The sequence below is a fragment of the Acomys russatus genome, chromosome 25, assembly GCF_903995435.1.
Source record: "Acomys russatus chromosome 25, mAcoRus1.1, whole genome shotgun sequence".
NCBI classification, from domain to species: Eukaryota; Metazoa; Chordata; class Mammalia; order Rodentia; family Muridae; genus Acomys; species Acomys russatus.
Window position 1 is genome coordinate 51,266,425 of NC_067161.1, and position 26,686 is coordinate 51,293,110.

General features: G+C 49.8%; 1 protein-coding gene and 1 pseudogene across 1 annotated transcript; one reads left to right on the top strand and one right to left on the bottom strand.

The window, feature by feature from the left end:
• Positions 1–7,702: 7,702 nt before the first annotated feature.
• On the top strand, positions 7,703–9,221 carry LOC127208558 (zinc finger protein 3-like; annotated as a pseudogene).
• A 9,360-nt stretch (positions 9,222–18,581) lies between these two features.
• On the bottom strand, positions 18,582–26,481 carry Scimp (SLP adaptor and CSK interacting membrane protein). The gene is made up of 4 exons (XM_051167631.1): positions 26,316–26,481; positions 23,949–24,012; positions 20,854–20,927; positions 18,582–19,141 (listed from the first exon to the last, which is right to left on the bottom strand). Exons 1-4 carry the CDS (start codon positions 26,425–26,427, stop codon positions 18,948–18,950), a joined length of 444 nt encoding a protein of 147 aa, XP_051023588.1. The 5' UTR covers positions 26,428–26,481; the 3' UTR covers positions 18,582–18,947.
• Positions 26,482–26,686: the final 205 nt, after the last annotated feature.

A 26,686-nucleotide genomic window follows, 5' to 3' on the forward strand; every position in this document is an offset into this window, starting at 1 on the left:
TCGGCCTATGGGCCATGCCCCCAGCTTCCTTTGCCCTTTTTCTCCGTTCCTGACAATTGTTGCCCCAAACTGTACCACCCTTCCCAGATAGCAACTGTTTTTTGTTTGTTTGGTTGGTTGGTTTTTTCCAAACAGGGTTTCTCTGTGTAGCTTTGGCTGTCCTCGACTCACTTTGTAGACCAGGCTGGCCTCGAACTCACAGAGATCTGCCTGCCTCTGCCTCCCGAGCGCTGGGATTAAAGGCGTGTGCCACCACTGCTAGGCTAAACACTGTGTCTAAAGATTGTTTTGTTTTTGAAACAGGGTTTCTATGTGCACTTGGCTTTCCTGGACTCACTCTGTAGACCAGGCTGGCCTCGAACTCACAGAGATCCACCTGCCTCTGCCTCCCGAGTACTGGGATTAAAGGCGTGTGCCACCATCGTCCGGCTCATCACAGCAACTGTGATAAAGGAAAACATTTAATTTGGAGCTGGCTTAAGACTTAGTTCATTGTCATCATAGTAGGGGCATGGAGGCACGCAGGCAGACATGGTGCTGGCGAGGGAGCTGAGAGTTCTACATCTTGATCCAGATGCAGGAGGAGACTGTGCGCCACACTGGGAGTAGCTTGTCCGCACAGCGACACACTTCCGCCAAGGCCACACCTACACCAACAAGGCTACACCTCCTAATAACGCCACTGCCTATGGGGGGCCATGTTTATTCAAACCACCACGGGTGTATTGTTTTGGGCCTTTAATCCCAGGGCCGAGGAGGACGGAGGACTGCCTCAAAACCTAGGCTAGCCTGAACTACTAACGCAGAGCTAATTCAAGATCAGTCTGAGCTACAGAACGGGACGCTGCCTCAACATACCCGCCCTCACCCCCACCCCAGGTCTATTTCAGTGGGCGTAGTTGCTCATCTCTGCACTTGGAAGACTGAGGCAGGAGGATCACCTCATTCATATTCACACAGGTTCTGAAGCAAGAGGAGGCCAGCAAATCATGCAGTTCCCATTGCCTGAACAAACTAGGAGGAAAAAAAAAAATCACATTCACACTTGAGATTTTTGTTAAAAGCATCAGTCTTTGAAGCCTTCCCTGACCTCAAAGCAGGTCTCCCGCCACCGACCCCCGCTCCTAGATGACAAGTGTACCCTAAATCTAAGGGCCGAGGTTGACAGACTCTTGGAGAGGAGGCGACACAGACGCAGAGCCCCGCGGGAAGAGAAGCAGCGGAGTTTCAAGTTTTCCAGCCCACGGAAACGCCAGGGGCGCGCAGAGCGGCTGCCGCGGGGGCGGAAGTGCATCCCCCGGGAGCCGTTCTAGGAAACCCGGAGGACCCCGCGCCTCAGTGGTCCTGGGCGCAGTGAACGGGGACATTCCAGCGAGCAGACCGGCCGTCGCCAGCCGCCAGGCGAGGATGGGGTGAGCTAGGGCGCAAGCAGAACAGGGAAAGCCGGGACGGGCGAGGGGGCGTGGGCGCCGGCTGGCCACCTGTTCCTCCCGCGAGTGCGGCTCGCGCGGATTGGCCGCAGCCCGGCCCGGCACCGGAAGTGGCCGGCGTCGGTCGCCCGTGACGCCAGACAGCAGCTGCGGTTCTGTGCGCGCCCGCGGCGCGGTGCCCCGGGGCCCAGCGGAGCGAGCGTGGGCGGCATCCGCCGGCGGTGAGGCCTCTCTGCTTTCGTCATGCCCCGGGGTGGAGGGCGCGGAGCCAGAGCCCCGAGTGTAGGCCCGCCCCTGACTCGGGTTTGCTGTGTGACCTTGGACTTTGGGGCACCGGGGCGGGCGGGGTGGTGGTGGTGGAGGGGTTTGCTCGGTGGCACCCGGAGAGGGTGGAGCCTGGGCAGTGTCAGGGACGGTTCCCAATTCCGCACCCAGGCCTTGTCAGCCAGGGAAACTGAAGAAGCAGGGTCCGATGCGGGCATTCCTAAGACCTATGCCTGTTTTTCTTTTCTCTCTTCTTTGGTATTCCATACCCTAAGTATGTTGCTGGAACGAATGCCAGGCAAAAATTGACGCCCCCCCCCCCCGTGGCATGTTGTGACCTGTGCTGGCAGGCAGGAGGACATTGGCTTATGAAGGTTAAAGGTTAGAATTGGAGCTGAAAAATGGCTCAGAGGTTAAGAGCTCTTCCTACTCGTCCAGAGGACCCTGGTTCGGTCCCCAGAACTCACTCAGGCACCTTATATAACTACAGCTCTGGGGGTTTGGCTCCCCTGGCACCTGCATTTATGTGTACATGCGGCAACACTCATCTACACATAATTAAAAGTAACAACAACAATAATAATGGAGACTTAATTGAGCAAATATAATGATAATAATAAAGACCTAACTGAGCACAAAATTAAAGGAGTTCCCTTGATCCAGAGGAGGAAGATAATAGGGTCTCGTAAGAAAGAACTTTCTGTTTTGTTTTAGTTTGATTTTTTGACATAGAGTCAGGCTATGTATCTGGCAAGTCTGAAGCTCACTCTGTAGACCAGGGACTCACAGAGATCCACTGGCTTCTGTCTCCCAAGTGCTGGGATTAAAGGTGTGCGCCACCATGGTGGGCTAAGGGTGTATTTTTATAAATAATTGATACCAGTTATATGTGAGTCACTGCTCTGGTCTTTAGGTACAAAGAAGAACAGAATCCCCATCACCAGTTAACCTTCCAAAAACAATGAAAATAATTCTATGGCTGGGAGTCACCACAACATGGCTATTAAAGGCTCAAACATTAGGAAGGCTGGGAACAAATGGGCTAGAGAAAACCAAACGAATAATACAATGACATAATGGTTGTGTGAAGAAGTAATGTATGCCCCGCCCTCCCCTCCCCACCCCAAGACCTGGGTTTTGTGTGTAGCCTTGCCTGTCCTGGACTCACTCTGTAGACCAGGCTGGCCTCGAACTCACAGCGATCCGCCTGCCTCTGCCTCCGGAGTGCTGGGACTAAAGGCGTGTGCCACCACACCAGACTAGCCTTAATCCCAGCACTCGGGAGGCAGAGGCAGGCGGATTGCTGTGAGTTCGAGGCCAGCCTGGTCTACAGAGTGAGTCCAGGACAGGCAAGTCTACACAGAGAGACCCTGTGTGTGGGGTGGGGTGGGGATAACGTTTGTTAGGGCCTGCAGATCAGCAAGAAAGTGGAGGGGACTGTGCTTTACGCCAGCTGCATCTTGAAGACGCACAGTTGGGCAGCGGTATTCCAGGAAATGGGAATAGTTTTAAAGAATGGGCAGTGTTTGGGCCGCAGGAGGCTGAGCACACCTGCAGCTGCCAGCTGTTTTCGGAGGATGTGAGGGAGGATGCGGGGAGAGGAAACAGGCTGTGTCGTGAGGACACTGTGAGCTATGCAAAGCATTCATCCTGAAGGCCTTGTGAACAGCAACAAACAGGAAGCAACATGGAAACTGTAGTTCAGAAAAAGCCGTGAGACCCGGGCTAGTGGAAAGCTGGCCGAGCGCCTCTTCCTGCAGGTGTCACTGGGCGCTGGAGGAGGGGGAGGGCCTTGTGCCGGATGAGTAATGGAAATCAGCTCACTGCCTTAAAAACACAGGTGTTTTCCTGAGTTACTGTGCCTTCATAGGTGTGTGCGTCAACTTTCTGAATGAGGTTTCTGAGACCTTTCTCCTAGCATGCCTTTTCAAAGACAAGACCAGGTTTGCAGAGTTGAGGACCCTGTTCTAGAGGTCTGCCTGTCACCCCTCAACAAGAAAGCCAACTGTGTTTAGCCTCCCTCCGCAGATAGCAGTCTCCGTCCTCGGGATAGCTCGGTGCAGATTTAGTAAGGAGATGGGAGTCGTGAAGACCGGAAATGAGGCTCGGCACTATGCAGCTAGGCCCTGGGAGTTTTTCTATGTGAGAATGAGGTTTCATGTGTGGCTTTGTCTCTGAGAAAGTTACTCAAGTGGAGATTGGCTCTGATTTCTATGTGACAGGATACCTAGAAACAACAATATTATTATGTCACTGGCAGAATTCAAAGTAAAGATAATACTGTGGGAGACTCTGTGAATTTGAGTCCCTCTCTCCTTTGTTAGTTTTGTCTGTTTGTGATAGGGCCTCTGTGTAGCTCAGGCTGCCTTCACATTGGTGTTTCTTATCTGAGCCTCCTGAGTTTTAGGGTTACAGACATGGGTACCACACCCCGCTCCCATCAAGTGATTTTCCATATCTTGTTGTACAGGTATGGATTTCCCAAGTGCTGACTTTGTTTAACACAAAACAGACAAAACCTACAAGATGTTGAGCTGGACATGATACTGCTTGTCTGCAGTCCCAGGTGCCGTGGAGGCTGACGCAGCAGCGTTGTGTTGGAGGCCAGCTTTGGGCATGTGGTGGGAGCCTGCCGTAGAATGAAATAAACAGTAAACAGGGTGTGATGACACATGCGTTTAATTCCAATACTTGGAAGGCAGAGACAGGTGGATCATTGTGAGTTCCAGGCCAGCCTGGCCAGCTGGTACTACAAACTCTCTCTTAAAAAAAAAAAAAAGGAGGCGGGGGGGGGGGCTGGAGAGATGGCTCAGAGGTTAAGAACACTGTCTATTCTTCCAAAGGTCCTGAGTTCAATTCCCACCAACCATATGGTGGCTCACAACCACCTGTAATGAGATCTGGTCCCCTCTACTGGCATGCAGGCACACATGGAGGCAGAATACTGCATAAATAATAAATTGAAAAATTTTAAAAAGCCGGGCGTGGTGGCGCACGCCTTAATCCCACACTCGGAGGCAGAGGCAGGCGATCGCTGTGAGGTTCGAGGGCCCAGCCTGTCTACAAAGTGAGGTCCAGACAGCCAAGGCTACCACAGAGAAACCCTGTCTCGAAAAACCAAAAAAAAAAAAAAAAAAGGACTGGAGGCCACACAGCTTAGTGCTAGAGTGCTAGAGTCTTGGGTTTAATGTTTAGAATGTTGAGGAGGAAACCTGTCAAAACTAAAACTGTAAAATAAGAAATTCTAGGAGACATGAAGATTTGGAAAGGAAGGTCAGATAGGAACACATAGACAATGAAGTATTAGCTGCTGAAACCATTCTTGCCTGGGCATTTGAGAGACTTTACTTGTGGAAATAAGTAATTCTTTTTTTTTCAACACGGCATCTCACTGTGTAGCCCAAAGTGGCCTCAAATTTGTTTCCTTCTGCCCTCTTAAGTGTTGAGATTAAAGACAATGGAATGGTACTTATGTAAGACAGTGCTTCCCAGATGACATGACACCATGGATGGAGAAGATAGCTAACGGCTCTGAGTGGTGGTGCACGCCTTCAACCCGTGCTCGGGAGGCAGGGACAGGCAGATCTCTGTAAAATTGAAGCCAACTTGGTCTACATAGTGAGTTCTAAGCCAGCCAGAGGTACTGTATAGTGAGACGCGCTCTCTCTCTCTCTCTCTCTCTCTCTCTCTCTTTTGAGACAGGGTTTCTCAGTGTAACCTTGGCTGTCTTGGAACTCACTTTGTAGGAACCAGGCTGGCCTCAGCCTCACAGAGATCTCCTGCCTTGCCTCCCAAGTTCTGGATTAAAGGTATGCGCCGCCACCAACTGGCCAAGTCTACTTTTGTTGTTTTTTGCTTTTATTTTGTTGAGACAGGGTTTCTCTGTTTAGTCTAGCTGTCCTGGAAGTCACTCTGCTCCCTCAGACTTAGAACTCAGAGATCCACCTGCCTTTCCAAGTCTACTTTTTGTTTGTTTGTTTGTTCTGGCTTTTTCGTTTGTTGTTTGTTTTTGGTTTTGGTTTTTGAGACACAGTTTCTCTGTGTAGCCTTGGCTGTCTTAGACTGGATTTGTAGCCCAGACTGGCCTGGAACCCGCAGCGATCCACCTGCCTCTGCCTCTGTAGAGCTGGGACTAAAGGTGTGTGCCACCACACCCGTCCTCCAAGTCTACTTTTTTAAAGAGTGAAGTTCCATACCATCTCATTGCCCCATGAGTGTCACTTTTGGATTTATTATTGTGTGTGTGGTGTGTTCCTCAGCTTCATTTGACCAAACTGGCCAATTAAATACTGATATGTAAAGGAAGCACATGAAACTATTGGGAAATCACGGTCCTGGAGCATAACATAGATTATGCATATACCAACATTCATTCTCTCTCTCCCCGCCCCCCCCCCCCCCCCCAGGCAGTACAGCATACTCTTAAGACTGGGAACCTGAGCTGGAAAGAGCCAGGGGCCCAACTACTCTGTTGTCCCAACCCCACAATGCCTGCCTCTTTTATGCAATACAGAAATGATTTAATGTCTTAACTAGAATTATGGTTCTTAGCTGGACATGGTGGCCGCTGCCTTTAATCCCAGCACTTGGGAGGCAGAGGCAGGTGAATTGCTGTGGGTTCAAGGCCAGCCTAGTCTACAACTAAGTCTAGGATGGCCAGGCCCACACAGAGAAACTTTTGTCTGTGAAAAGCCAAAAAAAAAAAAAAAAAAGTATGTTCTTTATTATTATTTTTAATATTTATTTTATTTGAATTGGTGTTTTGCTTGCATGTCTGTGAGAGGGTTTCAGATCTTCTGAAACTGGAGTTACCGACAGTTGTGAGCCGCCATGTGGGTGCCAGGAATTGAACTCAGGACCTCTGGAAGAACACCCAGTGCTCTCAGCCGCTGAGCCATCTCTCCAGCCCCGAATTATGTTCTTTAAAACAAACATTATTGCCAGGCATGGTGGTATGTGTCTCTGATTCCACCACTTAGGAGGCGGAGGCACAGGCTCTGAGTTCAAGGACTGCCTGGTCTACATAGTGAATTCTAGGATAGCCAGCCAGGACTGCATAGAGAAACCCTGTTTCAAAAAATATATTATATTCAGACATAGTGTTGCACATCTGTAATCCTAGTAACCTAAGGCAGAAGTAGGAAAACCCTGAGTTTGACTCTAGATTGGACATAGACACTGTCTCAAAAAAAAGTATACATATATGAAGTCAAGCCTACTTGTAACTAATACAGTAGTCCTGGGACTTTCACTGTCCCTGCCACCAGAAGTGAGTCCCACATGACAAGACAGTGAGCCTGGCCTTTGCTCAGCTGGCAAGCAGGGCAGAGCTAGTCCTACAGGGGCTCGCTCTCTAGTCAGAGCGCTTGTGCCGCTCAGCACACTTACCCTCCCTGTGTCCGCATGCAAGGACCAAGAAGGTGCTCCGCGCTGCTTCTGGCCTAAGTCCTGTCAGCCCGAGTGGGCAGCCCCTCTGTCCTGTCAGCCCCTGAGTGGGCAGCCCCTCTGTCCTGTCAGCCCTGAGTGGGCAGCCCCTCTGTGCTGTGCTCTACAGGCCTGCTGGGTGATCTAAGAATATGCCCTCTTGCTAAACGCTGTGTGGCTATTTCATCTTAAACGTTATTCCTGTTAACATGTCACTTTCCTATTTCCTTGCTCTTTTCCATAGAGCCTTCTGGTAATAGGGCATTGATTTCTCTAGGTGTTGGCTTTACCAACTTTGAGCTCTCCCCTAACTCACTGTTACTCAGCTTTTGCTGGCGTCTCTGCCATAATTTCCTTCTCCTGTCCAACGCTCTGCCTCCGATGGTTTTTCTTACTCCTTTCAGTCAGAATCAGCTCTTCAGCACACCTACTATGCACACAACAGCACTGTGTCTTTGCTCAGGTGTCAGCGCTGCCCTGAGTCTTCACATGACTGTGTCAAAGCCCTGTGTTTCCACCAGCGTGTCATTTAGAGGGGACACAGCCGCTTCACATGCTAACCCTCTCTCCTTTCAGGTTGTGATATGGGGACTGAGAAAAGGGAGGTGCTTCCCAAGGAAGAAATTTCTGAAGAATCTGAGCCTCGTGGTGGGTTGACAGTAGGAAAACTTGCCCTGGAGGGTTACCAAGGCCGTGAGTTTGGCGCAGCGAATGAAGCAGACTTACTAGAGGGACGTTTGAGAGAGTCATCGGCAGAGATCATAGAGCAGATGTGTCCCAGGACAAAGACTGTGCATCAGGGTTAACTCTCTTTAAGAAGTCCTCCTTAGGGGGAAAGGCCAGAACAACAGCGAGCGGGAGGGAGGCTTGGGCCCTAACCCGGGCGCGGGGTGGTGTGCCGGGGAGACCCGGCGGCAGGGGGGCCTGGCGCGTTTGCCGTCTCTCTGGCATGGAGCTTACGAAAGCACCGAGGACTCCGGGCGGAGAGAAAAGCCTCACGCGTGTAAAGAATGCGGGAAGGCTTTTAGTCAGAACTCACACCTCATCCAGCACACGCGAGTTCACAGTGGAGGAAAAAACCCTTCGAATGCAAAGAGTGTGGGAAGACATTCGGAACTAACTCCAGCCTTCGGCGGCACCAGCGGATCCACGCCGAGAGAGAAGCCCTTCGCTTGTAGCGAGTGTGGGAAGGCCTTCATTCAGAGCTCACACCTTATCCACCATCATAGGATCCATACTGGGGAAAGACCTTACAAGTGCGAAGAGTGCGGTAAAGCCTTCAGTCAGAACTCAGCCCTGATCCTGCACCAGAGAATCCACACTGGCGAGAAACCTTATGAGTGTAACGAGTGTGCGAAGACCTTCCGGGTCAGCTCGCAGCTCATCCAGCACCAGAGGATTCACACCGAGGAGAGATACCACGAGTGCAGTGAGTGTGGCAGGCCTTCAAGCACAGCTCGGGCCTCATCAGACACCAGAGATCCACACCGGGGAGAAGCCCTACCTGTGTAACGAATGCGGGAAAGGCTTCGGTCAGAGCTCGGAGCTCATCCGCCATCAAAGAATCCACACGGGAGACAAGCCCTACGAGTGCAACGAGTGCGGGAAGACGTTTGGCCAGAACTCAGAGATCATTAGACACGTCAGGATCCACACCGGGGAGAAGCCCTATGTATGCCGAGAATGCGGGAAGGCCTTCCGGGGTAATTCGGAGCTCCTTAGACACGAGAGGATCCACACCGGGGAGAAGCCCTACGAGTGCTTTGAGTGTGGGAAGGCCTTCAGGCGGACGTCCCACCTGACAGTGCACCAGAGAATCCACGCTGGGGAGAAGCCCCACCAGTGCAGTGAGTGTGCAAGGACCTTCTGGGATAACTCTGAGCTGCTGCTCCACCAGAAGATCCATGGTGGAGAGAAACCTTACGAGTGTGGCGAGTGTGAGAAAACGTTCAGCCAGCACTCGCAGCTCACCATCCACCAGAGAGTCCACACTGGAGAAAAGCCGTATGAGTGTCGGGAGTGCCGGAAGACCTTTAGCCGGAGCTCTCACCTCCTCCGCCACCAGAGCGTCCACTGTGTGGAGTGACCTCCACACCAGGAAGGCCGGCGTGGGGAGGCTGACGGCAGACTTCCTCACGTGCTCTGTGCACAGGTTCTCAGATGACGTGGGAGGCCAGGCCTCCCTGTCCGCACAGAGTCCCGTGTCAGTAGGTGGCCGGAAGGGATAAGGCAGTTTTGTGGACTATTTATTGACAAGTTTCAGTGTACGAAATTAAATCATAAACGTGTTTCAGGCCTTAATTCTCCTCTGCCCTTCTTTTCTTCCTCCACTCCCTCTCCACAGGGGTCTGCACATGTGTCCAGCTTAAATTGTTGTTCTTTGTGAAAGGTGGGGACAGGATTCACTGCTCCTCAGAGCCACTGTGTTGACTCAGTGTCCCCTGAGATGTTAGTCATGACATATTCTCATGTCCACTGCTTAGCCATGGAGCACTCCCCTACCCCCCTTTCTTTTTTTAAGCGTCCTATGTCCATCAGAGAGGCAAGAAGAAGCTGTCACATCTCCAGCTGGGTGGTCATGAGAGCGCAAATGTTGGAAAGGCCAAACCTGGTTGGTCAGGTTATCCAGCTTACCACCATGGCCAGGTGTCTGGCGGAGAAAGGCCACACGCTCTCATTCCCGACAGGATGACAGCAGCAGCAGCAGGGACCAAGTGCACGTGGCACACTCCTGGGAAGTCAGCGCCCAGCTCTGCAGCGAGCACAGCTGCTGCTGGATCTCTTCTGCCCGTGCCCAGTGGTCTGGCCTCAACTGTGTGTCCGTCTTCCTCTGGGTTTTCAGGCTTTGGCTCACTGTTCTAGAAACAGTTTCCTTTTCATGGGACCCTGTTCAGATAAATAAGGATGCTAGCCGATGTTGTTGACTCTGTTTCTTAGCAATTAAACTTTATTATACAACCCAACTAGCTTATACAAGAAGGAAAAAGGTTAAAGGGACAAAAGAGTGAACCTTCCGGTAGCCGTTCCACGGGACAGGTCTTTAGGTGTCTCTCTGGCCCGCGTGCTGGTCCAGCCGGTCCGCTGCTCTCACGCTTTCTCGCCCAGCTGACTTTGTTGTTCTCTCTTCTGCAACTGCCTGAGTCACGTGGGAAGGACCGTCTCATTCTCCCGGTGAGGGTCCATTAGAAGACAATAGTCCAGGTGGGGTTCCCAGGTCTGCTTCCTGAATTCCAGACCCAGGATGGCTCCACTCAGTCTGTCACAAGGTATTCATGGGGTGCCCCAAGGGTAAAGCCCGCCAAGACTGCTCCCACCTGTGACAAGGCTTATTCTTTCCCACACGATGTGAAAAGATGTAAGCTTCCTGCCTTTTCAGTAATGCTACCATGTTCATTTTAGCTGGAAGATTTTGAGGCGTGCGTCACCATTGCCTGACCTTAAAGATTTATTATGTATACAGTGTTCTATGTGCTTGTGCGCCTGCAGGCCAGAAGAGGGCACCAGATCTCACCATAGACGGTTGTGAGCCGCCAAGTAGTTGCTGGGAATTGAACTCATGACCTTTGAAAGAGAAGACAGTGCTCTTACCCTCTGAGCCATCTCTCCAGCCCCAACATCTTTCTCTGTCTTCTGTGTCCTCCATTTCTCATGTCCCCTTGTTTGAGGTAGGGTAGTGGGAACAGGAACTGCAGCAGGTAAAACCTAGCAGGCCTGGATTGTTGTCTCAGGCCGTCCCTTCAGTTCCTGGTCTCCAGTTTTCTCATCTGCAAAGTGAAGGATGTTGAATACAACACCTTCTAAAAATAGCTCTAGCTAAGTACAGCTTTAAAAAGTTCATGGTGTTAAATGTTTGGTTGAGTGACTGAGTGAGTCACAGAGTTGTGAAGTTTTCCTTCCCTCAAGCGGTTCTCTCTAGGAGCGTCTCTAAGTGCAGCAACGAACAACCAAAACTATCCCAAGTCTCCAAAAGCCCTGCCTCCAGTTCTTATTTATTTATCTTATTTATTTTTGTTTTTTTTTTTGAGACAGGGTTTCTCTGTGTAGCCTTGGCTGTCCTGGACTAGCTTTGTAGACCAGGCTGGCCTCGAACTCACAGCGATCTGCCTGCTTCTGCCTCCCGAGTGCTGGGATTAAAGGAATGTACCGCTACCACCCGGCGTCTGGGCTCATTTATATATCTCCTCCCAGAGTCTGTTCACGGAATGTTTTCAGATGGCAACAATCAAGCACCAGTGTGCTTGGTCTTCTAGTGGATTAACCTGTTCTTTCACAAGACAGTTCCGATCCCACCCTTGGGACCCTAAAAAATAGGTTTATGTCTCCTTCAGCCCTGAAATACCAGCCAGGGTGATAATTAAAAACAAAAAGCCAGGGCTCCCAGCATGGAGAGATGGCTCAGCCATCATCCCTACCAAACTGATTCGGTGCAGGTCGGAAGCATTGCCAAAGTTGGCGCTGGCAACGCTGTAGGATGGCTCTGGCTCCCCTCTGGGACAGACGCACTGTCTCCCACAGGTATGATCATGGCGCACTGCCCTGTCTAAATTCCTCTTGCCTTTGGGCCCCCTGGGGGTAGTGCAGTTTGTCTGAATCCTATAGCTCATCTGTGTGGTTTTACCCTAGTCTCAGCAGACGTCTGTGCATTGGTACCAGTCAGAGTTAACCTATGCCTGTTTGCTGACTGTGGGCCCAGATGAGACACCAACAGAGGAACTGTAACAGACGTGGACAGGCAGGTGGCTGAGGAAGGTCCTGGGCAGGGTGTAGTGAGACCAGCCCTGTGCACCTCACACCTCTGTCTTCCATCTCCATGGCCTCTGCCTCTCCTGATCTAAGGATACCAAGTAGGGTCCCTTCCTTCCATTCAGAGGGAGTCCAGCCTAGGGCCCCCAAATCTGCGAAAGCAGCAGTATCGCTTTCAGGCCACCGCAGCTTCCAGCTCCACCAGGAACTGACATCGCACAGCCTTTGAAGCACCACCACCTTAGACCCCAAAACCCCGACGACCTCCACTTCTAGGGTGTCCTCCAAGTCGTGGGTTGTGGGTCTCTCCAACCCCACCTTCCACCCATCAGTGCGGGCACCCTTGGCCACCTGCCACAAGCTGGAGTGAGCTGCCCTCCTCCTACTCAGAGCTGCTGGCCCCTGTGGGCTGAGGAAAGCTGAGCGGGTGGTGGCTGCCCTCTAGCGTCCGCAGGGATATCTGCCAGCACCGTGCCCTCCCTTCTCCCTTTAAAAAAAACTCAAAAAACAAAAAATCCAATGGATGTTCATCATTTCATTAGGACACCATACAATGGCCTACTCTGAGCATATTTTCCCCATGCCTGACACCTTGAAACAAAACTTTGCGATGTGTGCAATGGAGATTTTAGGAAAGAAAGACTAAAGCCAGAGTGATATTTGTGGGGGAAAGTTTTAGAATCAGGCACCTTACATTTTACACGTGTCATATGGAACTCTCACAATGATCCTGTGAATTATGTACCAGTAACACTAAGGAGGACTGATCTCTCCCTCCCTCTGTCTCTCTCTCCCTCTCTCCCTCTCTGTCTCTCTCTCCCTCTCTGTCTGTCTCTGTCTTTGCCTTTCTCTCTGTTTTCTTCAAGACAGGGTTTCTCTGTGTAGCCTTGGCTGTTTTGGACACGCTTTGTAGACCAGACTGGCCTCGAACTCACAGCGATCCCACCTGTCCCTGCCTCCTGAGTGCTGGGAAGTACCGGATCTCTCTATGTTCAGATTTCACAACCCTCTGTCCCTGAAGTAAGGAGCTGTCACTGCTCTCACTTTATAGAGCACTCAGTAGGCTTGAAGAGAGAAAGTTATTTTTCCAACGATCACACCCCATAAGTGGTGGGCAAGGACAATGACTTTCTGAGTCTGTGATTTTTTGCACTTTTAATTTTTTACTTTTATTTATTTATTTAATGGGGGGGGGCGGCGATGAGCAAGTGTGCAGAGGAAGTCGGAGGACAACCAAGGCTACACAGAGAAACCCTGTCTCAAAAAGAAAGAAAGAAAGAAAGAAAGAAAGAAAGAAAATAACAGATGCAGACAAGGGTACTGATCCAGGCCCTGGAGTCAGCATGGACAACCTGCAGAACACTGAAAACAGACGTACCACAGGGCCAGCTACAGCACTCCTGGTACTTAGCCAAAGCACCCTGAGACAACAGAGCCACGTGCTCACATGTTCGTGTCTGTCACAACACGATTGACAAAAGCTTAGTTGTGAAATCAACTTAGATGTCTCTGAACAGAGGAATGGATAGAAAAGAGGATATCCATGGTGTGTGTGTGTGTGTGTGTGTGTGTGTGTGTGTGTGTGTGTGTGTGCAATTAACATTTTAAACAAACTTAATCAGCCTCAGAAACACAAACATCACATTTTTATGGATCCTGGATTTCACATAGATATTATATAACATAAAAGTAGAAGAAAAGTCGTATGAAGAACAGACAGGTCTAAGGAGAAGCAGGAAAGCGGAAGAAGTGTGGGGAGAATACACTCAGAGTACACTATACACTCGTGTGTGTGTGTGTGTGTGTGTGTGTGTGTGTGCTTGTGTGTGTGTGTGCTTGTGTGTGTGTGTTGTTTGGAGAACTGTTGCAGAAAGCTAGCCTCTGAGCCAAACAGCAAAAGGCCTTGAGTATCTGGCCTCGTTGATGGATGGAGAAAACTCCCTGAGGCCTAGCTGAGAGCCCAGCAGCTCCTGCCAGGTTTATGCGGTTCTGCTTTGATTGCACATGGCCTCGGCATCTTGGGTAGAGTGTGTGGGCCTCGGCTGGAGGGAAGTTAGAGGAAGAGAGGCTTCATCTGTGGCTGTGGAGAAACTGTTGCCCATGCTGGGTGAGGACTTTCCACTGCTGCTGCCACTAACCCCAAACTGACACTCTGTCATAAGCAAGCTCAGTAAACTCACTGGTTCCAGGGGCTGGAGCCATGGCCCAGCAGCTTAGAGCACTGGCTGCTCTTGCAGAGGACCAGGTTTAATTCCCAGTACCCACATGGTAGATTACAACCATCCGTAGCTGCAGTTCTAGAGTCCAATACCCTCTTCTGACGTCCTTGGGGCACAAGACATAGACATGGTGTATACAAATGTATGCTGGCAAAATGTTCATAAACATAAAATAAATCTAAAACCACAATGACAACAACAAAAACCCCCCAAATCGTTGGTTTTTCATGGTGGGCATCTGTGGACTCATACTCTAGTTTGACATTGGGATTTTAGGAGGAATGGGCAGACAATTACATCTGCACCAGGAAGTGATTCCCGAAGCATGGACCGAAGCCAGAGACCAACTGGGGGCGTTCACCACGAGCTCTCCCCGAGGCTCCCTCCTCTCTGACGACTCCGGCTTCTGTCAAGGTGATGTAAACAAGTCTAAACGTGAAGTTAATTTATGTTTCATTTGCATACTTTTCTACAAAAGATGCTTTTGTTTGTTTGCTATACACATTTTAAAACCAGTAAAGTTCCCTTGTCCACAGCCTATTGAGATCTTGATTCACCTATTGGTGGCAGTGTTTGCAGCCTGTGGTTTTAGACTGTAGTTTCAGGTCAAGACATCTTAAATATACCTTTTTTGTGGGGGGGGGAGTCCTCCAGCACTTGGGAGACTGAAGCAGGAAAATTGAAGATTGAAGGAGCAGCCTGGGGCTACATCAGAGTGAATTTGAGATCGACATGAATTGCCTACAAAGAGACAGTCTCCAAGAAAGGGGTGTGGGTGTTGGTGTGTTGGGCGTGTGGGGGTGTGGTGGGGGTAAGTAGATGGTTCAGTGGGTGGACTGTAAAAATGATGAATTGATCCCAGCACTTGGAAGGCAGAGGCAGGTGGCTCTCTGTGAGTTCGAGGCCAGCCTGGATACAGAGTGAGTTCCAGGACAGCCAGAGCTACACAGAGAGACCCTGCCTCAAAAAACAAAAGTAAAAACAAAAACAAAACAAAACAAAAATAAAATTGCAAGTTTCAAGTTCTCTCTTACTGACGTTCTCCAAACCCCCCACCCCCTACCCCCTTCCTGAGCATCTTGTGCTAACCTGTGCTAAGAGAGGAAAAATGCGACATCCATGTGGCTCCCTCGGAGCTGAGAGTCCCTTGCTGATTGACAGAAATGTTGGGTCCACATTCTCATGGCCAATGACACTACAAAGGACACCTCATACAGGCCCTTGGGCTTCTTGAGGGCCTTGGTTCTTAAAATGTGATCTGGGTCATGAGACCAGAACTATTTTCGTAAATGGTAACAGGTTATTTCCACTGTTTAAATGGTCTCGTGTGAACGCACAGAGGAACTTCCCGAAAGACCATGGCAGGGTGTTGTGACAGACTGCAGGGACAGATGGCCATCTGTATGTTCTCTGCTTAGCTATAGGGAAAGAGATTTGGAAAAAATGCAACACACACCAGGCGTGGTGGCGCACACCTTTAATCCCAGCACTCAGGAGGCAGAGGCAGGTGGATCACTGTGAGTTCGAGGCAACGGGGCCGAAGCCAGTTATGAACCGGAACCTCCGATGGCTGAGAGCCGAAATAAACTTTTTATCTTGACGGGTGATCAGCTCAGGTAGTTTGTTACAGTGATGGAAACCTGAGTAGCGCATCCCATCTTCTCCTGGCTGCCCAGGAGCTTGGGCAAGAAGTGGCCCCGAGAAATGGAGTGCTCTGCTGTTAAGAAAGGCCAAAGAACTTAGAAGTGTTTTGAAAGGAGTGTTGGACAAAAGCTGAGTTAACTGTTCACAGACCCTGAAGGGACTTAGCTCCTTGTAAGAACTCCGCAAAGAAGAGTGAAGGAGAAGCCTTCAGTCTTCTCGGAGATCACGTGAGAGACCAGAACAGGGCACCAGAGGAAACAGGAACATCAAAGGTCACTCTGGTGGCTTATCAGCTGGGGACAGGGAAAAAAGCCACCGAAAATCAGAGGAAAGGTGATCCTAGCTGTAAAGTGGCAAGGGATTTAGCCTGTTTGTGCCCTGGGCATTTTCTCAGGTTCTGGACGGTGACGAGGCCCTTGGCAGATGGCAAGGAAAGTCCTGCGAGTTTGGCATTCCATCTTGACTGCTTGTAGAAAATATGAAAAAAAAAAAAAAAAAAAAAAAAAAAAAAAAAAACCAAAAAACAAAACAAAACCCAGGAGCAGAATCTAAAAATCTGGGGCATTCTCAGCCTGGGCATGTTGTGAGGAATGAAAAGGCCTGTTCAGAAAACACCAACGAGAGCGCCAGGGTGAGACGCCTCACCTCAGGACAATGGGGAGCAACAAAGAAGGCATCTCAGAGATCTTGGGGTCCTTCCCAGACTGGAATGCTAGGGCCCTGGGGGTGTAGTGCTTTCTGGGCTCTCTTCCTTGCTTTTTGACTCAGAGGTCTTTGGCTGCTCAGCCATGGGTCAAGCTGTGGTTCAGGGCACAGCATGGGTGCCTGCAACGTGCCATCCCCACGAACAGCGAAGTGTTTTCTCTGTGGGCATGAATATTTCCATATAGGTTTCAAAAGATGCCCCATATGTCCTCAAAGCCAGACAGAGAGCTACATCAGGGTCATGGTCAGAGTCAGAGTCAGAGTCAGGGTCAGGGTCAGGGTCAGGGTTAAGGTCAGGGTCAGGGTCAGGAACCCTAACCCTGTCTAAGGTAAAGCTCAGCACAGCCACAGAGAGAGGGGCCTTCCCAAGACTTGAGAATTGTAGAGACACCAGTCAGTGCCTGCAAGACTGCAACCTGTGAATGAATTCTACAAAGCCAGAGAGGTGGTTCTCTAGAAGAATAGGAGGTGTTCTTACCGCTGACCCATCTCTCCAGCGCCCTAGTCAGTCAGTCTGTCTGTCTGTTTGTCTGTCTGTCTTTCTTTTTCTCTTCCAGAGGACCTGAGTTCAATTCCTGGCACCCACATGGCAGCTCACAACTGTTTGTAATGCCAGTCCCATGGGATCCAAGGCTGTCTTACGAGGACACAGCACACATATGGCACACAGACATACATTCAGACAAGACATCCATACACATGAAATAAATGTAATTTTTAAAAAGGAAAGGACTGTGGTCCCATGATTTGTGGCACGAGTTCAAAGCGGTTAAGGTGACCGACCAGGAGCTGTTTCAAAATATATCAGTGGCCTCGCGATTGCCCTTGGTAGTGAATTCAGGATATGGAACCTGTCTTTTTATTTCTAGACTCCTCTAAATCAGTGGCTATGTAGCTGGTCACTTGGGTTGGTCCCTGCTGTGGGGCTGGAATATACACTAAGGTTCTATGAGGCTTTGATATACTTAATTTTGTCATCCAGACTAGCAGTAGAGAAACAGTCTTATCATATGTACCAGCTCAAGGCTCAATGAATTTATTAAATGTCAAAACATTTTTATTTTAATTTCATTGGCAATTAAGCTGACTATTATATTTCCCTGTGTGCTAGACATTCAAAAAACTACACTTATGGCTGGGCTGTGGTGGTGCATGCCTCTAATCCCGGCACTTGGAAGGCAGAGGCAGGTGGATTGCTGTGGGTTCGAGGCCAGCCTGGTCTACAAAAGCGAGTCCAGGACAGTCAAGGCTACACAGAGAAACCCTGTCTCAAACAAACAAACAAACAAATAAACAATATGTGTTTGTGTATATGTGTGTGTATATATGTGATGGAAGTTACAGAAAGGACATTAAGCCCTGAATTCTCATCTTGAATCTGCTGCTGCTGGAGGGTGCTGACTGGATACTCTTCCTGGGAAAACCTACTTTTCCTGCCATTGCCAGCATACCAACTGCAAAAGAAAAGGCAGCTGGAGACAGAAGTCAGAGGGCCACGTGTGCCTTTTGTTGCTTGTTAAAGCACAGGAAATAAACTTGTGTAAGAACATGATTCTCTTTGACGACTGTGGTCCACATTCTATAAATGCACAGGGGTTGAGGTGTGAGTGGGCAGGGCAGCTTCACAAGAACGAAAGCGCTTCCTCCCCTTACAGACTCCCATAGTGTGGTGGCCTGTGCATCACAAGAACCCTCAGCTCTTATGACAAGCCACAGTCTCTAGGAGGTTCAGGGGTGGGTGGGGCCTGAAGGAAGCAAGCCGGGCATCCTTAAGCCACGGTCTACACAGGGATGGGAAAAGGGCGGCTCCACACAGTCAAATACCAAGTTACTTAAGATCCCTAGCAGTGGGTCAGGATCCCCTTAGGGGTCAAATATCAGATATCCTGTATATCAAATGTTTACATTATAGTTTATAACAGTAGCACAATTACAGTTATGAAGTAGCAATGAAAATAATTTTATAGCCGGGTGTGGTAGCGCACACCTTTTCCCCCAGCACTCAGGAAGCAGAGGCAGGAGGATAGCTGTGAGTCGAGGCCAGCCTGGTCTACAAAGCGAGTCTAGGATAGCCAGGGCTACACAGAGAGATGCTGTCTCAAAAGCAAAAAAACAAAAAAAGAAAATAATTTTATAGTTGGGGGCAGGGGGGGTCACCACAACATGAGGAACTGTACTAAAGGGTCGCAGCATCAGGAAGGTTGAGAACCTCTGGGTTAGAGCCACATTCACCAAGGGAACAAAAGGGGAATGTTGGGAAATGAGTTGATTCTCACAGGCCCAGCGGTCTGCATTAAGGAAACCTCCTCCACAGAAGTACAGAGGCTAGACCCTCAGAGTATCAGGGCAGAGCTTCTGGAACATCTGGGGCAACAGTGACATCTGGAACAACAGGGACATCTGGGGCCCTGGGAAAATCAAGATGTCCTGTCCTCTGCTGTAGCTCTCACATAGCCAAGGCGGCTTCCTCCAGCGTTTGAGAAGTGTTTGTGTTATGGTCCAACCATTCTCGATTATTCTAAAATAAACTGTGCAATCCCCTTTCAGCTTGCCAAAAAGGTGTGGATTTTCTAGAGTGTTGGTTTTCAGTGCTCGCTGGGATCTCAACATCATCGTAGTCACTTTCTGGCTCAGTGGCAAAGGCCTTCTTGTTTCTGACTTTCTTCACTGATGAGTACCACGTCGGTGGTTGGCTTGGTGCTTCCTGTGGGGCTAAAGCACAGAACAAGGCCGTTACATACAAGGCTAACCTGTGCTGATGTTATTTTGACTGAGTGGCTCAACATGAGCTTTGAGCCCATTACAGACCCTCCCACTTGCTGGAGGGTCCAGTTCCCCATTTCACAGAGGAAAACCAGCCGCAGACATGACACACATCTCAGGGTCACGTAGGTCCATGAACAAACGACAAACGTTGGGCAGATCTCTTGACTCCCACATGCTTTAATGATCCCATTTCAAGGGAACCGTGACACAAACACGCAGGAAGCAGGACCACAGCCAGTTACTACGTGACCACAGTGGTGTCCACAGACCCCAGACCACAAGGATGTGACGGACTTGTTGGTGCATGCCTCCCAGTACCATACCCTAGGCTGCGCCCAGGACTGTTGCCAGCATGCAAATCTGCGCGCTAGGAAGGAAGGAAGTGCTCTGTGTGTGTGTGTGTGTGTGTGTGTGTGTGTGTGTGTGTGTATGGTGGGGGTGGTTTCAAAGATAGAATCACTGCTGCAGAGTGGGTCCTATAGCAGGAACAAAAGTGGTTGCTGATGTTTGTCTGTGACTTAAGAGTGATCCTCCTGAGGTTCATGTGTAGGAGACTTGGTTACCAATGTAGTAACATTTAAAGGTGGGCCGGGGTGAAGGGGTGGGGCTCAGCGGTTAAGAGCGCCTACGCTCTGCAGAGGATCTGAGTTCAGTTCTCAGCAGCCATACCCAGCGGCTCAGAACCACCTGGAACTCCAGCTTCAGGCGACCTAGTTCCCTCCTGTGGACTTTGGACACACGTGGACTCATGCCACACATGTGGGCAGACGCTCAAACACACATGAAGAAAAAAAACTGAAATAAGGGGAAAGGGTGGTGGAACCTTTAAGAGAACAGAGGCAAGACGGCCCCTCCCTTTGCTCTGTTGCCCAGCCCTAAGATGTGATTTCCTGCAGTCACACGGGCTCCTGCCGTGAAGCCCTCTTGTCTCATGATGTGGCTTCTCAGCGCTATGATGTTTGGATACTCAACCACCAGAACTGCAAACTAAATAAGCCTCTTAAAAAAAAAAAAAAGCTACCCAGCCCCAAGTATTTTGCCATAGTAACAGAAAATGGGCTAATATGGTGATGGCTGCCTTAGCTACACTTATAATGAGAATCAGATTTGCCTCCACAATAATCTTATATTTCTCCAAAAAAGAAAAAACAAAAAACAAACAAACAAACAAAAAACCCAAAACAACTAATTGGCTACTGGAGTCCAAAAATGAACTCATTTTTACAGGAAATGGGATGGCAAAGGTTTTTCAATTTCCTTGGAGAGCAAGGTTAATCATCAGTTTCAGAGCTCTGAAGAAGCCAGGCGTGGTGGCACACGCCTTTAATCCCTGCACTTGGGAAGCAGAGGCAGAGGCAGGTGGATCGCTGTGAGTTCAAGGCCAACATGGTCTACAAAGTGAGTCCAGGACAGCCAAGGCTACACAGAGAGACTCTGTCTCGAAAAAAAAAAACAAAAAAACAAAACAAAAGCCACATTCTGCAAGCCAGGCCGAGCCCTTCCCAGATACCATCCCAGCCTCCACAACTGTGAGAAAATAGTTTTACCACTGTTTAAACCACCCAGCCTACTGTATTTTGTTAGTAAGTTAAACAAGATCCATCCGTCCATTCATTAGCCCACCTAGAACAATACTGTCATAAGTAAAATGTGCTTACCTAGGTCCCCGAGAAAAGGTGAACCCCTGGGTGGTAGAGCAGGCACCTGACCAGGTGAGGAATCCAGAACATTCCTAGAGAGGGAGGGGAGGAAGGGGAAGCAGGGGACGGGGGAGGAAAGGGAGAGAGGGAGACAGATTGACAGGGACAGAGACAGAGAGACAGAGGGAGAGAGTCAGTGGTTGCTCTGCATCAAGGTGAGTAAATGGGTTGAAGATTCAAAACCTACATTCCTACAAGTCTGAGGCATTTCCTTCCCTTCCTAGATTCTGCAATTCGTTTCTTCCACCCTAAAGAAATTCTCTCCTCTAGCCCGGTCAGGGTCAGGGATTGTTGTTCGAGCACAGAGCACACCCTCGCAGGTGGCGTGGCACACCCTCGCAGGTGTATTTCAGTTCGCAAGACAGATGTACTGAGGTTAGGCATCAACACCATGGCCAGCAGCACTGCTGTGGATTTGCCACAGATGTGTCCAGATGTCTGAAGCCGGCCTGTTCACAGCAGCCCTGCTGTTACAGGTGCTAACCAGCCCCCAAAGGTCCAGCCTGGCACTGTTGGAAAGCAGAGAAAAATTCAAGCACTGGGGCACAGGGGGAAGTTTTCAAGTGACTGGAAGCATGTTCAAAGCGGACTGTGGGCCCTGAGTCCTTCCCACCTCTTTTTTTTCTTTTAATATTTTATTTAACTTTAATTTATGTGCATTGGTGTGAGGGTGTCAGATCTCGGAGTTAAAGACAGTTGTGAGCTGCCATGTGAGTGCTGGGAATTGAACCTGGGTCCTTTGGAAGAGCAGGCAGTGCTCTTAACCACTGAGCCATCTCTCCAGCCCTCCACCTCTTTTTTTTTTTTTTTTACCCCCTCTTCTTCTCCCATGAGAGGAGCAGCTTTGTTCTACTGTGCACTCCCAGAATGCACTGCCTCATGAGAGGCTCAAAGCAACAAGGCCAACCAATCGGACTGAAAACTCACAAACTGTGAGCCAAAATAAGCCTTTTCTCTTTATAAGCTGATTGTCTCTCTCATGTGTTACAGTGACGGGAGCTCACATACAATTCACCATCACACCACCCGAATGCCCACTCACCATAGAAGGGACACATTTGCCGTGGCTTACTCTCTCAGCGGAATGTCCTACAGCATGCAGAACGAACAGTCTACAACTCCACTCAATGAATCTCACAGAAATAACACTGAGTTGGGGTTGGAGACCAATAGAGGAGCCTGGCATGTTATACGTGAGGCCCTAGGGTGAATTGGCACCTGAGCGCTGAAGGAAAGTTGGGTAAAAGATGCAAAGTCCTATGTGCCGTTCTAGTCATGTGAAGCACAGAATGGTAAAACACTTGGCTGCTTCCTTCTGGCTAGTGAGGTTTTGGGGTGCCACGGCTGAAGGCCTTAGAAGGTTTTAGTGAGACTCACTCTGAGCCCCCGCCCCCAGTTGCTTTGTCGACCAGGCTGGCCTCGAACTCACAGCAGTCCATCCACCTGCCCCTGCCTCCCAACACTCTTGATCTGGGCACTATTAACTGGGTTTGTCTGCTCAGTTCATGGGCTCGTGTTGAGCTGTGTGCTTCCTGGGCACACTTTGTCTGTGGGAGTTCTCACTGGAGTGCCAGCACTGTGACGCATGATTGACTTTCTCATCAATGGCGTCAGACTAGGCGAGGAGAGGTTGCATTAGTTCGCCTCTCTGAGCCCCCAATAAAATCCATTTTAGGAAAGTGTAGATTTTCTCGCAGATAGGCAGAGGCTGGATCTGGCCCAGGTCCTGGTCCTGGGTGACTAAGCCTCAGCTTGTAGCATATCACACTGATAACCACTGTCTTCAAACACCTGGGGCTTTGGCCACTCCTGATGGTTACACTCATGGTATCGTTTTTATTTTTGTTTGTTTGTTTGGAGACAGGGTTTCTCTGTGTAGCCTTCATAGCATCATTTATGGCAGATGCCTGTTTCTGTTCGTCCCATGCTGTATCAAGGGGCTGGAGACTGCGAAGCTTTAGTCAGGCACAGCTCTCTGTCACTACCCCTGGGTACCAGGGCTCAGCTGAGCTGTTCTCTCGGGTCTGTGATGCCTCACCTGTGTTGACACACATGCTGACACACCTGAGTGCTGGCATCTGTCCCCAGAACCACCAGGGAAGGACAGCTGGGGGCTTGTGTCTGCCTTCTCCTAGATTCCACCCTACATGCTTGTTTTCTTTGCCAACTTTATCCATTTTGGGCTGTATTAAACTGTAGCTGTGCTGGGCATGGCGGGCACACCTTTCATCCCAGCAGACAGGAGGCTGAGGCAGGTGGATCTCTGTGAGTTTCGGCCAGCCTAATCTACAGGGTGAATTCTAGGCCAGTCAGAATCCTAGGCCAGTGGTAGAATCCCGTCTCAAACAAAGATCTGGGCGAATGAGATAACTTTTAGGTCCTGTAAGTGTCTTTCATGACTCCTTTTCCTAAGGGCAGCCTAGGGGACTCCTCAGCATAAACAGCGAAAAAAGACTCCCAAACACACACGCACATACACGTGAATTTATGTGCGTGCGCACACACGCACGCACACACACACACACACACACACACACACACACACACACACACACAGAGTAAAGCCAACGCTTGGGGCTGGAGGACCCAGGTTCGGTTCCCAGAACCCACACGGTGGCTGACAGCTGTCCATAACTCCGGTTTCAGGAGATCCAAATGCCCTTCTTGGGCATCAGGAACACACATGCGCACAGACATGCATGTAGATTAAATCACTCATAAAAATAAATCTTTAAAAGGGGAGGCAAATGCTACACTTTTATACAACTCTTTCAGAGGACCACATTTGTAATCTGCTTAAAGAAGAGGTATGGCGGAGCCTGGGACACAAAGCTTATGCCGTGTCAGAATAAATATGGCCAAGGAGCTGATAACAGAGGTGCCCGGTGCCCACAATGCCCCAGACCTTCCTCCTCCCGCAGATGGAGAATGCTGGCAGGTCCATCTCACCAACCCCACAGGAAAGGCGGCATTGCAGCCACACAGAGCAATGGTGGAAAGGCCCTGTGAGCAGATGGATCTCAAAGTTGAGAGATTTCCCCCACCCCACTTACCCGTACATCTTTTCTTCATCTCTTCCGGTCTGTTTTGAGGGCTTGGCAATTTCCCACTTCTTGCCTAAGGGGGGAAAACCACCAAATTCATTTAGGGCACATTAGTGAAACTTGTGACTTCAGAACTGAGAAGTCCTTGGAAAATAACCAGATCCAGGACATCTGGAGAGAAACTGCCAAGAGGTAAAGATGGCACTGGCATTTGGACCCTGGCCATGAGGCTGCAGAGCCTGGGTGGCAACCCTTGGCCGGCAGCAGCAACAATAAATAAATAAATAAGTAAATAAATTAATATATTTAAAGGACAGCCACTGGTTAGAGAAGTGATAAGCCCAGAACACCCTTTCTAGAATAAATAAATAAATAAAAGATGCTGGTTGTGGTGGCACACGCCTTTAATGCCAGCACTCGGGAGGCAGAGGCAGGCAGATCTCTGTGAGTTTGAGACCAGCCTGGTCTACAGAGCGAGTTCTAGGACAAATCCTGTCTTGAAAAACAAAACAAACAAAGCAAAACAAACAAGCAAACAAAAAGCAATGGAGTTCAGAATACATACTTCCCTTTTTATTAAGAATTAGTTACTTAAGAGAGAATGGAAAGTGGGCGGTGGTGAGGCACGCCTTTAATCTCAGCACTCGGGAGGCAGAGGCAGGCGGAGCACTGTGAGTTCGAGGCCAGCTTGGTCTACAGAGCAAGTCCAGGATAGTCAAGGCTACACAGAAAAACTCTGACTCAACTTCCCACCCCCCCAAAAAAAGAGGTAGTGGAAAAAGAAGACCAAATTGGTTACCCAGTATACTGCAGAGCTGATCCCAGTTCCACCACCAACCCCTGGAGCTCCCTTGCTAAGGCTGCATCACAGTGTGTGTTGGGAACCAGGCCCAAGCTGCCTCCAGTGCAGCTTTGCGTTTCCAGCGCTCACTTAAGCAAATGCCTGGAGAACAGTGTGCTGAGCACCAGGCGGGGAGGTGCAAGCAGGCAAATGTTTCTGGCTTAGCCCACTTCTCATTTTCTTTTTAAAGGGCTAAGACCATACCACTAATGTGTGTGTGTGTGTGTGTGTGTGTGTGTGTGTGTGTGTAGCTTCTGGAGATAAACAGCAAACTGGAAAAACCCACTTGTAGATAGTCTGAAGTTAGTGTTAATCTCCAAACAGTCACTTTGTCTGAGGAGGCTGAAAGCTTCTGGTCTGGGTGGAGATAACAGGAGAGAGAGAAGGCAGCTGTGGTGGTAAAACACATTCACCATAGATCGTGTGTGCACACGCGTGCATGTGTGTGTGTGTGCGCATGTGTGTGCGCATATGCATTGATTCTCTTATATATTACATCCAAACTGCAGTGTCCTCTCCCAGCCCTCTCGCCTCTCCCCACATCCACTGCCCCCCACCTCTGGTCAGAGAAAAGCCTCCCAGGAACATCAACCAAACACAGCATAATAAGCTACAATATGACCAGGCACGTACCCTCACATCAAGGCTGGACAAAGGCAACCCAGTAGGAGGAAAAGGGTCCCACAAGCACGTAAAAAGGTTGGGACAGTCCCTGCTCCCATTGTGAGGGTTTCCACAAGAGCACCAAGCAACGTAACCATAACATGTATGCAGAGGTCCTAGGTCAGCCTAGCCATGCAGGCTCCTGGTCTCAGTGAGTCCTCATGAGTCCCAGCCAGTTGATTCAGTGGGCTGTATTCTAGCGGTATGTCCCTGACTCCTCTGGTCCCTCTGGGCCTTCCTCCCCTCCTCTGCTGGACCCCACAAGCTCCACCTGATGTTTGGCTATGACTTAAACTCCACGGACTCTACAAGAGTAACCAACCCCAGCTAAGATTCCTAGTTAAGATTGAACTGGTCATCTTCAGTAACCAGGCAAGGCCTCAAGTGAAGGGATTAGGACACCAACCCAGCCACAGACCCTTCCACCTCCAGTTTGTCCTGCTTGCAGAATGTTCTAGAACCAGAGCCTAGCAGAATCCTCATCAAAGAGACCAGAGAGACGTCACCCATCCGCTGATGGGATCTGTGTTTTGATGCTCAGGACAGCTGACTTTCTATAGACTTCTATCTGTTCCCCTTCGAGACCCACAGAGAAGATTATATCAGCACCAGGCAGACACGGCTCCAGCAACTCTGCCTCTGCATTTACCTAAAGTCTTTGGAGTTGAGCTCCTCCCCCTTGCTGTGTGAAATGAGAAACTGAGGCCCAGGGACAGACATTAGTGGCATGGCTAGAAATCACACCCAAGGTGTATGATGCTCCACCTGAGATCAGCCCTTACAGACCCGGGTTGAGCCTAGGTCTGCTGCACTGACATCGCCCCGCGCCACCCCACGCCCCACCCTCCGTCAGGCAAGACCACCATCATTACCTTGTCTAAGCTGCCACCTGCAGAGGCAGTACAGGATGAGACCCAGGACCAAGGACACAATGATGATGGCCACAGCTAAGATGATCCAGAAATTATCCCTCCACCAACTCATCGCTGTGGAAGCCTAGAAAGACTAGAGACAAAGGCACAAGGCATGAGTGGAAAGCCTTCACGGGGGCGGGGGGCGGGTGCTGTCGTCTGTCGTGTTTCCTGACCTATCTGCTTAGGAACCAGGCAGGCTCACCTCACAGACAGTGCCTTAGCGGACCACAGGCAAGTCACTTCCGAGACTGTGTCCCATTGGTAACGTGGGACCGGTGCTGCCAGTCACCTCACGAGGGTTTGAGAGGCTTACCTCTAAGCCATGTTAC